At 37.1% G+C, this 12,780-nt stretch overlaps 1 protein-coding gene across 4 annotated transcripts in view; it reads right to left on the reverse strand.

The window, feature by feature from the left end:
* The window catches only part of ssh (Protein phosphatase Slingshot), a 91,865-nt gene that overhangs the window by 30,434 nt on the left and 48,651 nt on the right, over window positions 1-12,780 (reverse strand). For all 4 annotated transcript variants that reach the window (XM_066732144.1, XM_066732145.1, XM_066732147.1 and 1 more), the window contains one exon: window positions 534-712. In XM_066732144.1, coding sequence (XP_066588241.1) covers window positions 534-712 — 179 coding nt within the window. The remainder of the gene's footprint in view (window positions 1-533; window positions 713-12,780) is intronic.

The raw sequence follows: 12,780 nt of genomic DNA on the forward strand, positions 1-12,780 counted from the left end.
TGGTCGGTCCTCCATTAACACTAGCCACAAAATACCGTAATTTCGATTCCATTATGATAGTTTCACTTTTACCGACAAAAAATAATTTTCACAAGATTGTAGCCTTTATATACATTCTCTTTTGTAGTTTTGCTTCAAAATTACTCCCAATGCTTTTTGTGGCTTTTTGTCATACAGAAAGCGTCACAGTCTTTTCCCTCGCGTGAACTTTAACCAACAAAAAGCAACGCAAGAAAGTCTGTATTTGGTTAAAATTACCTATTTCGATATCCGAAAGCAGATTTAACGAGCGTTTAATATAAGATTTTTTATAAAGTAACAAAAATTGGAGAAATTTCGTGGCATTAATAATAATAAGACTTAGAATTGTAGTTCGCTGTGAGAAAGGAGTCGAGTAACAATTTATTCACCGAGATTAATATAAGATCTTCAATATAGGTTTGCATTTATAAAGATGTTGCTGATGTGGCGCGTAATAAAGAGGAGAGGAAAAATGAGAAAGATGATATGAGAGGAGGACTGAGACTACTCACCCATCTCCATCGAGCGTGATGGCAGTGTCGGCTAGTACACGAAGGACAAGGCCAACCGTTGCTCGTGCGTGACAGTCGATTCCCAAAAGACAGCTTTCCTCCGCATCCTGCCTTCCCGTGCAAGATACAACCACGAGATACCGCGTTCTTCCCGCATGAACCGACTCCAATTTTACCGCCTGAAACACAAAGCGAACCTCCCATTATTTTCTATACCTCCAAAAACACAGAAACCCTTGTGAGTTTCTTTGCCACTTTTTACTTGAAATATCTCTACTATATATATTGGCTAAATTACAGTAAACTATTTATATTATTACCTGGAAATAAAACAATTTAATTATATCGAGTCATTTAAGAATGAATCATTATTTTTCTGTATTGGCAATGAGAAGAGATTTAAAAAAATACTTTTACTATACACACACACACAGTAAACTATTTATTATTACCTGGAAATAATAAAGTTAAATTATATATATATCGAATCGTTTATTAGAAATTCGAGGAAACATTAATTCTCTTTATTTGTCAATGAAGAGATCGATTTCCTTTGTGCTTTAAGCGGACTCTCAAGCGAAGGCATACACGAGGAGATCGAGTCGCCGAGACAGACTGCAAGGCGCGGACTCGCTATACAGCGAGTATTGCTGACTGAACGGCTGTTTAAGGTTAACGACATGAGAGGCTGGGCCGGATCGGGTTGGGTAGTGACGAGCCGGAAGTAAAGTTGCACGACCACCTTGCAGTGATTTCCGCTCTTTCGATGTTATCGATTATTCGGATAAATTAAAGGCTACTGCGCGGCCTCTCTGACGACGCGATTCGTCTCTCCGTTCCCTCTGGACACCTTATCTGCCACGAACACCGCAAAAGAACAACAAACGCACCACCACCGAGCCAATTCATTTGCATTATTATAGCCGTCTAATGCCAAGCATATATCGATAGATAAAACTCGGTACTTGACTGACGTCACAATGTAAAGATTCAGTGAATAGATACTTAAGAGGGTTTTTATCAAGCCGCTTATTCTTCTCGATAGCCAACTGCTTCGGAGGGCAAAGAGATTTATTGGATAAGTTATCCGTTGCAAAGCTGCTTTAATTAATTGTACATTTCACACAATAATTCACTCCCTTTCACTACACACCTCGCTAGCCTAAACATTATTCGTTCGTCATATTGATGATGATTGATGATAATGATTTTGTTGGCTGAGCAATGAGCAGTGGGCTTAAAGTTTTGCAATTATGGGAATAGGTACAATGAAAGTAACAAGAGAAGCATTCAAGGGAGTGTTCTAAGACTTCAGAAGAGTATAGGAAAAAGAATGCTTCGAGTCAATTCTTCAAAGAGTCAGCAACCATAAGTTTCTAGCGTTTCCAGCCAGCCTCTCTAAATGGAACTATTCTCACTGTAATTATCGTCTACCAGGGCGATTCCTTCTCTTCACCTTCTGCTCCAAATTATCTCCACTCTATACAAAACTTATTGAGAGATAATTCTACGAGTCCCACAGAAAGGATAAAAATTCTATTTATTGTGGCAATTGAGAGAAATGGAAGATTTTATAAAATTACTAAAATATGCAAAAAAAACTGGATTTCAATTGATTCGACAATGCTCGTTTGTTAATCAGTATTCTAATTGTTATCAATATACTAATAAATATAATCTTCCTTTTTCATTCGTCTGTAGAAAAATTTCAGAGTTAAAATAGATTGAATTTTTAAAGCTTAAAATTTAACAACTACATGCTTCCAGGTTTAATAAACTTGGAGCATATAACGTAGATAATTAAAGATTGGTACATGTATTTTCACGTCTGATTGCAATTGCATCGATTATACGGTAAATTGCTTTTTCTTCGTCGCTTATAAGCTGATATAAATCATAATTATTCTGACGAGAAATTAATCGGTAAATCTGTATTATTATAAGATGCAACTTTGCAATATATTGCTACTCAGGTTAATCTTAACGGTATCATATTTAAAACTTGTAATTTTTGTGTTTCCATCGTATTTCATATCTACTGGTTTCTTTCGACAGCCAAGTGTTGAGAAAGTGCAACAAGCAACTGAGTGGTCCGTAAGAAAAGACGACTATTGGACCGGTTGTACACGGCCAGTCAGTCAAGCTGGTAAGTAAACTATTCGAAAAACTCTCATTCCTTGACTAAACTGTTCTCCAGTAGCTATACAGCCATAGTTCTCGCTCAGATATTAGTGGCCATTACACAGTTGCAGGTGCAGCTGCTCGTATGTGAAACTGCATCCTGTCAGCAAAAAAAAAATCTTCTTGCCAATTATCGCGGATATCTAAGTGCTCCAATCGACACTATCTCCAATTTAAACTCAATCATTTGTGTTGAACTGTATAATAAGTTGTACATAAACCGTAGGCAGCCATGAAGCAACTAATAAATTAAATTATAGCCATTGGAGCAGCTGGATTCAGCAAAACTAAATAAATTATCATGCAAACTGTACTAATATTTGTTATATCTACTAATCTCATCTTGAATCATTGCCAGCACTTAATATATTATGGTGAAAAATCAAACGAAGCTCCCGATATCCACTTTCGCTTTTATTCCTACAGTTATTAATTCGGTTCATTATCTTGGAGTAAACGATAGACCTGACAGTCTTTGCACGTAGTATTTTTTTTTAAATTTATTACATTTTACTATGCGCATGTTTCTCGTTTTATAAATTATACGAATTTATCTTATTCACGCTTCAATTTACAGCAACTCGATCGTTAGACCAATATAACCTTGAAAAAGGAATAATTTATAATATTTCAACAAATTAATTGGAATAGCTTCGGTTCGACGGCTGAACTTGTTAATCTTCAGGAAAAAATAAGTGAAACTTGTTGAAGCTGCTTATAATCTCTAATGACCTTTCGGCAGAGCTTGGATAAGGGTCAGTGAGTATGCAAGAAGAAATATATAATAGGAAGTTTGCTGGTCGGAGAAACCTTTTGCAATTAGCAGATGCCTCGCCTTTCTTGTTACGCGCGAATAACTTCACAACAGATCCCCGTTGTTTATAAATTTCTTCCTCTTAGCAATATTATAAAGAATCATTTTAACCACATAGGAGAAATAATTAAACTTTCGTATAGTCGATACAGTATAATATCTAACTGGTATTCAGAATATATAGATAAATATCGAAATGATTCTTTTGGAATGATTAGAATGTGATTTAAACTAAGTATACAAATCTGGTATTATAATTCTAACTCCTGAATTAAAATAATTTAATTGACTTAAAAAAATTGGAATGGGAATACCAAGTTACTCCGTCAGCCATGAAGAATATATTCCTTGCAGATTTAAACGATATTATAATTTATTTTTGCTATATTTCTGTAGAGACTTTACACATAAACATTATGATATTTCAGTTGGAGCGTGTAACTCTATAAATGTATGCAAATTTGAATCTATAAAAATTCGAAAAGTTAAAGATGCATACATAGTGCTACATTGATTGTTTGCATACACAATATGTCACATAATCACTTTACTCTTGTTAGGTTATTGGTAAAGGACCTTCTTTAAAGCTTAATACAGACTGACCAACAAAATGTTGGTTAATTTTTTACGAATGTTAGTAACATATCTCCATAAGATATAACAACTTATGCACGAATACATTTTTTCAACAGTTTTACACACGTGTCTAAACCAAACCAGATGCACATCGAAAGTATACAGATTTTATTTACGTATGATTTAAGAATAAAGTAAAATGAAGCGGATGTAAACTTTAATGCGATTGAGAATGTTTTATAAAAAACAACGTGGGTTGCCTCTTAACCAACCGACAGGAGCTAATTTAGGCACGGGACAAACGTACGATAAAGTCGGCATACGCTGTACTTCCGGGCTTCGCAATTAGGTTTACTTAACCTCTTTAAGCGGTTAATTAACCCACCCACGCCTCGTCATAGGTTATCGCGTAAGAAACGTCAGTTTTTAGCTTAGTTTACTCAATTTATTTCTAAAAATATACAAATTTTTCTACTTATGTCTATTTTAACAGACAGGACAATGGAGTATGTGTATACTACAAGATAATGCCATTGACCAATACATTTTTGAAATAGAGTACATACATATTTTTCGCTATATCCGGTTTCACTCTTACAAAATATTAACGTTATATCTTTCAAGCCAGGCATTCCGCAAATTTAATATCTAAGCTTGATTAAGGAACTTGAACCATATTAGTATAACGGTGCACGAGTCTTTGAATTCCGTGCGAAAATTATAGGAGAAACAGGCAGCCACACCTGTCAGCTTTCACGACTTCTTTTTCTTCTAATTACCAGTTGTTAAATCAAATAAATAAAACCCATCGCCAATCGTAAATTAAACTCCAAGTTACAAGCAAGAAGAATGTAAGAATGGTGTATTTCAAAGTACTGCATGAAAATATTGCATGGAATCGAGAAGAATGTACGAAGAAAAAAGTGGAGTTCCTGAAGAATCCAGTAGCAAAGGCAGTTACGTACGATGCATGGACATTTCTAGGCCAAGTATAATAATAAAAAAGCGATAAACGATTGAGCTATATATACTCCCCGTTAAAAATAATCCTATTTAATAATGCAACGTGTCGTATTACTGTTCTTTTCTCACAGCGTAGGCGCGAGGAAACTTATCTTTCACGAGAGAACTCGACTGTCCAAAAGGACTATGGAAAATGAAAAAATTTGCTAAATATATAATTACTTCGGTTGTACATTGCAAAAGAATCGTTTTGTGTAGCGAGAGTGGCCTGTTTGGCGAATTTCAGAAAATGGTTAACATGACGAAACAGCTGTTTTGTCGAAGGGCGTGTTATGCGCAGACTTGTGCAATTTTTACAGATAATTCTATGGCGGAACCGTTGATCGATATCTGCAGTAGGATTGTATTTCTCAAACAGTTTGCCATGGAGTATTATGTGCATAATTGTATGACGTATATTGCGATCCACTTACATACAAATATACGCTATATGTATATAGTAATGCACAATATGTACGAGTCGGAGAAAACCGGTATACGGTAACTAGTATAATTTAACTGCTGTCCCTAAGTACCTGTAAAACCTTTATCACCATTCGCATTAATATGGATTGGTCATGAAAAATGGATTGGTAAAGCCGCCCGCGATCGTGCGTGAATTCGTTTTCTTTCCCAAGACCGCGTCTTAATGACTCGTAATCCTGAAAAGTAACCCGCGTAAACTATTACTTACCGTGCTATACCTACAATGTAAGCATTGTATATAGGAAATGTCTAAGATTCGCGCATACATCAGTTGATATCTTTCTTACTTAAAAAGTTATCTGATTCTCAAATTATAAACCTATTCTACTATGGTGCGTTAGATTAAAAAACATTAAAATACATAAATTTACAATTTATTAAAAGTCTAGATAATTCAATACATTTTAATTAATCGCACATATAAAGTACAATTAATATCAAATACAAAAGTTTAACAAGATAAATAAACAAACCAAATTGCAAGAAATTAATTTCAATCGTCGATCCACAATGGACTCAATATCAAAGCAGAAGAAATGGAATTGTCTGTCAATTGATATCAGTTATCCCAGGTGGTAAATTGGAATATTATCGAGTATTCGTTCCATAGGAAAATCAATAAAGAGAGAAAAGAAAAGGAGGAGAGAGAGGGTAGGGCTGAGAGGGGACGGTTGGATTTGTAGGTATATAAGAGGCAGGCTCGAGCGTGAAAGAAATACAATGTTGACTTTTGCGGTCATCGCATCTCTTGCCCTTCTCAAGGTCGTACGAGAATGAAGAAACGCTCGCGCGCGCGCTCCCGCGTAGAGTGATACTATATTTTTGCCCAGCATGAGGCGTTCCAAGTTCCAGTCCAGGTAGTCTCCGAAGTGTTGTCGAACCGACGCGACACAGCGCGACTCGGTCTGAGAGCACAACGCACATGCATATATAGCACCAAGAGAAACGACCGTCTGGAGATGTTATCGTCATCTCTCCTAACTGCGAGGCCGCGCTCCTCCTCGGCTATGCCAAACCGGACCCAGGGACTACCACCACTGTACTCCACTCGACGCTCTTTGATTCGCGCTGCGACTAATCATCGATCTATCCTTCATTGTGCATCCATTAAAAAATTTCTTTCATTAGCACTGCCCTAGTTTATTTATACCTTAACTACCGGAAGTACTTCCTTCAATCTCATTCATTACCATTCGAGTCTTACGAAACACAACAACAAAGAAGAGTTTCTTTTTAATTAATTATATACATGAATTTTTCTGTTCTATAGAACTATTTTTATAAATTAATTATATAATATTATATGGTAAATTTAATATAATGTCAAACGAAAGCAGCATATATATATAGGTATAGGGTATAGAGGGGAGATCTGGATTTGAATTCGAGCAATGATTTATCCTCGCGTTGAGCCAAGGGGCAAATAACGTTTAGAGCTGCAGTATTCTGATGGAAAGAGACCCCTCGCTGGGCTTTTAAAAAGGTACGTAACAAGCAGGCTCGCGAGTCTGAGGGAAAATGTGAAACGAGAGGAAGGATCTTCGTCTAAATGTCGTTGGAGGAGCAAGATCGAAGCAAGACGCTGCGAGAGACGAGACAGGCACGGATAGAGGGAGGACGTAGGAAGGAATACAAGTAAGGAGGAAGAAGATCAGCGAGCAGCAGCCAAGAATCAGCGAACAATCCCACGAATGGATTCGTGTTACGCGAAAGGCCGACGTGAAAGTGTTTCTCGATGGTTGCTCGATCGACCAATGTGCTCGATTGATTCTATACTCTGGCTTTTTCCCTCTGTGTGCGTCTGTTTCTGTCCGTGCCATAGCGCGGTGCACGTTGTGCATCTTGATAGGGGGAGCCTGCGCAGCAACAGCAGCTGCTGCAAGCTGCAACTACCAACGAAAGTGAGACGTGCACGAAAGTAAACGATGACCGCACAGAAGAAGGCTACGATATTCTCACGAGAGTTTCTAACCAACGACACGTAAAATTTTAACCCGATGATCACTCGAGCAAAAGAGATCCTTGTAAATATATACGAGACAGGATTTTTGGGAAAACATTTATTGATTAGAAAATGTTGGATCGTTGAGAGAGTAAGGAGATTGTTTTCCTGAATTATCTATCGGTTGAAAATAGAGGCAAGATCGAGTATCCTCTAGATCGAACGAAAGTAAGAAGGTTCTGCACAATAGCAGTCGACCTTGAAGAGGTCTCGAAAAGCATGCAAACAAACGCACTCGAGTCGTGGAAGCTTTTTCTTCTTGGATAGTTCGAAGAATCCAGTGACAAAAACCCTCGAGTTTTATTAAAACTTTAGACGGGAGACGTAGCGCTGCTGACTCAGCTGATCATAATGTTACTTGAACTTGGCCAAATAAGGCTCTTCGGGATGCACTTCTTACTGAAAAGGAGCAGCATTGATCGCTCCGAGGTCAGAAATTAATCGATTCCTTATCTTTTGGTTTGGATTCCAGAATAAATTCTTCGAGGAAAAACTCTAGGTACGCCCTCCTCTCCTCAAATGGCGGAAAGCAATAATTACTTCCGGCATGACCAGTTCTTCAGCGTTCACCTTCAACTGTCATTTCTCACAAAATCTCGATAAAGCGAATCACGTGTCAAAGTCGAACGTCGTTTGTCTCTCGTTAACAATTATTTTTCAGGGATTGTGCGAGAATGGGCGACTGGCAATAATGAGATAAGACTTTCATTTCATTTTTTGTTGTTTCTGCGTGGATTAAGGACGTTGAGATCGCGATCTTCTTTATGCGAATTTCAAATTACATTTCGTCAGTAGGATTTCTACCTGTTTTTCCAAACTGCTTCTTGTGGATAAGAATTTTTCTCCGATGGTTTATTTTATCAGATGTATAGCTTCATTAATCTTATATTCAATCGAAACCAATTAGCTATGCACTGCTATCAGCTTTCGATACGTTACAGAATTTTACCTGCTTCGAGCAACTTTCTTCAACGTTGTTCGAATCCTCGTGGAACCTTGAAAAGTTGAATGACCCACACAGGAGCTTTTTTAAGATCATTAGCCGGCTACTCCGGGACTAACTCTCCTTTTTTCATCACCCTCGGTCCTGCGTGAATCGTTAAAATTTCATAGTGGATTAACCGTGTGAATAGGCGCAAGGACAATGAAAAAATGCTGCATCCTGACGCCCTGAGAGGAATGCAGTCCTCTCCTTCGAATTCTCCGAGACCTCTGAGCGATTATCATTTATTTCCTCGGCTGCATTCGATACTTTTTTTTGTGCCAACAAAATTATAACCCGTTTCTTCTCGGCCAATTTTTTACAACTCTGTAAAAAAGTCTAAATAAAATTGCGGGGAAATATCGTTAGAGGATAAGATTGTTTGAAGATTTTAGTGGAACACGAGAAATTCATTGCGAGTTTAATCCTGGTGACTCGACTGTATTTGTCGCTGAATTAAAAATGGTGAAACGATTAATTAAAGGGATTACCCTTTAAGGATAACATTGGGGCAAATCAGATATTGGTCGATTTTCCAATGAAAGGATGATAGCTTTCGGTGTTTTGGGACCGAAAAAAAAGAGAAGAGCAATGTTTGAAATTGAAACGGCCAAAGGGACTGTGAATGATCTCAGGCCGATCCAATTACACGCGACAAGATCGGGAATTGTGTTCGTGCCATAGATCGACCGCAAACATCCGGCTTGGCCAATCGAACAAGTTCAGCCGAGAGAGAGAGAGAGAGAGAGAGAGAAACGCATCACAAGAGTATCCCTACCTGTATACCAAATTTACATTCCAGATCCTCCCAACAGATTTTACCTTATACTTTTAATTACATATACAATATAACGTAATTTCTTACGACAATCTCTTTATCTACTGAAAGTCCTGATTTTATTACAGCGACCAATTAAACAAGCGATTCAGTAATCGAATCAATATTTCAATTCCCACTTGATTACAAGGAATTTGCATTAGAAATATATACATTATAACTTACCTGCTCCCCGGCAAATCGAATTATTAGATTTAGATAGCGAAATTTAAGTGTCGTAGAATGCATCGATGTTTAATTCATCGAGCAGCCACCGCGCGAGAGCTAGATAGATAATTTGCTAATTCGTTATTGAGAATAATCTCAGGCTGTGATGAAAAGGCTACTTATTTAAACGATCGTTAAAAAAATAAACGATAGCTGTAATGTTAACGTAGGAGGGAATTTAATGGAGAAAAAAAAATTAGCAAAATAAGAGTTTTACTCCGAATAAAGGTTTTGCATATTGCGTAATTATGATGAAGTAATCAATGATGAAGACGAGCGAACGCTTTCTTCTTAAATAGTAGAGTAGGGCGTTTCGTTTCTTGCTCAATGGCAGAGTCGGTCAGCTGGCACAACTGGTTCCGGATCTTTTCGGGTTGTTCTTCGGTTCGGTTCGCTTCGATCCGACGAGACGATAAGTGACAAAATGACGGAAAATCGGAACGCTGATATTTCGGTGTCCACACAGAAAACTATACATAGATATATAACAAGCACACGCTATAAGGTACACACGAAGAAACTCTTGCTACATACCTATTGCTTTTTTTATCTTTCTTTTCCACGACAGCCTCTTTATTAAATGCCGGTGCTGCACGCAATAATGAATTATTAGGCTGCTTTAATTGATTCGACACACACACCCGTAAATCAATTCTGCAGCAAATTCGACCGTTAATTTTCTATTTTCTTTAGTCCTGATTTATTATAGCAGCAAGTCCAATTTATCGTTCCGATTTTTCAACCTATTAACGCTCTTTATTTCCTTTGCCTAATTCACGAAAAATAGTTTTATGATAATAAACGTATCTCGCAGAATTTTAATGCCGCTGTTGATTACCTTTAATGTCCCAGGGTTTCAGTAATGAAAATTATACTATGGCAGTTTGCGGTGAAAGAGTACGTCAGTGGGAGTTATGGCCAAGCTTTGTCGATATTTATGCAAGAAAATACAGCTCGAAATTTGTTTGAGCCGGCGGTGGTTCACGCATTTATCACGTTGACTCGCATGCTAGTCATTAGGCTCGTTGTTACTCATTACACAATCCCGTTAGCGCGCACGCTAGGCCATTCTCCAAACGTGACTTAACGATACGAAGCTTTTATGAATATGCAATAAAACTATAATTTTTCTCACGATTTTGTCGAAATATTTTCATGCGTGCATTACAACTAATTCATGATAATTGTAGGTATTATAGTTTAATGTAAGCCATTAGACAGATTTAAGAGCTGGAAAATCCGTTCTGAAATGTTTTACCCTACTTTAATTTGCAGGAAATTATTTCTTACAAAAAATTCAGTTTAATGAAATTGAAGCAACTGAAATTGGCAATTAGAAAAGGAGAAACTCGAAAGTTTCTTTAGGTCATTAGCTGCAGTGACACTTTACGGAAAAAAAGCAAAGTGCATTGGCACCGTTTAAACAAGCGCAAAATCCAGGCGACGCGTCAGCAATTTTCAGGTTCATTGTCAGCGATTTCTCGAAAATAAATATGTAAACATTGTTAGCACTCGGTTTCACGATATATATCGATCGCGAAATAAAACGAGAGGGATAAAAGCGTCCCTTGTGTCTTGCTCGCATTGTGAAATTTCTGAGAGAGAAACTCAAGGTTTCTAAGAATAATTCTCAGAATGGTCAAAAAGGGGAAGGTGTAGTTATTTCGAGGAAAGAAAGAAGGAAAGATCGCAGAATCATCATTTCACGGAACAACTTTTTGCAAAATTGCTCTTACGAGGGAGCTATGCCTGTGATGCTTTCTAGTCAATTACCATCGAGACTGGTACTACCACACCCAGAGCACTTTACTCTTTCAAGGTCTCCCAAAGAGTCATCTTCTTGCATATTTTATTTCTACATTCTTCGTGCCACGTTTTATAAACTCTATAACAATTTCTTTTTTTAGTAATAATGCATGCTGCAGTAATTAATTTCTTACACTGGAGTAAACACAGAGAATACAGCGAATTTTGAACCAAGTAGGTCACTGGGCAACACTCTTCTGTCAAAAGATATCTTGTTATCTCCAGCAAACAGAAAGCGATAAAATTATCTATGGAAAGTTTATCTTTTTCTTATCGAAGAACGTTAGAGCCCTTTAACAGTTAGATAACTTATTTTAGCTACATTATTTATCTAAATAGACAAAAATTTACTCTTATACAGACTTGCGATGCTTGTAAGTTTACACCAGCTGATCGAAGAAATGACATCATATATTTAGAAAATAAATGCAGCATAGATAAACGAGTAACGAGTACAATATACTACGGAGGAAAGGGGTAAAAATTGAATATTTATTTATAAATTGCTTATTGTTATAATGAATGAGTAATAATAATATGCTTCGAGTACTTGAATACTAAAATGAAATTGTTTGCCATTGACGATAAGTGGTTCGAGCAAAATTTTGCAAATTTAACATATCCAATTGGTGGAACGATTTAGGCTAATTATTTACCCACGCACTAGCACGATTACAAGAAACCCTCGAGCATTTCCTGAAAGGTGAGGAAACGTCGCGATGGCAATAAATGTGTCAAACGCAAAGTCTTTCACGCGATATAGTTGAGTGAAGAAATTGCAAACTAACGGAGAAAAGTTGACGTTTTCGTTTTCAATGCAAAGCTATACGCCTCTCCGGATAATTAAGTTTGTGCTAAACCAAGTGGAACGCCCGATACCAAGACAAAAATGTTCTCTTCACTCGCACATAATTTCCTAAAATTCAAACGAGTATATTTGAATTTATATCGAGTAGAACAATCGAGTTCGCGTCGATCGATGCAAAACCTTGAAATCTATTTACTTTCAGATATATGTTTATGTTCGGATCGTTTTAAGATCGTAGATGCATATACACACTTTCTCTTTCTTCGTTCTTAACATTTTCCTGTCAATTCAAATTGTAATACTATAAGTGTTATGGATTGATTTAGTTTGTTGCATTTCATAAACATTTCAGCGTTTCATTAAATCAGTTTCCATCTTAAAATTCAAGAGATTGTTTTCGTCTCGATCGATTGAGCAAACAGATCGTGTAGTGACCACGCAAAGCGTAGCACTGCTTATTATTATTCTTTCGATCCACTAAAGTGTGAAAAAGTATGCCACGTGGTGCATGCTAGTAGCTTCAAGGTCTGCTCAGTGTTGCAAAA

This window comes from Prorops nasuta, unplaced genomic scaffold (assembly GCF_024137725.1).
Source record: "Prorops nasuta isolate Cenicafe-Biocafe unplaced genomic scaffold, Cenicafe_Pnas_1.2 PNAS00009, whole genome shotgun sequence".
NCBI lineage: Eukaryota > Metazoa > Arthropoda > Insecta > Hymenoptera > Bethylidae > Prorops > Prorops nasuta.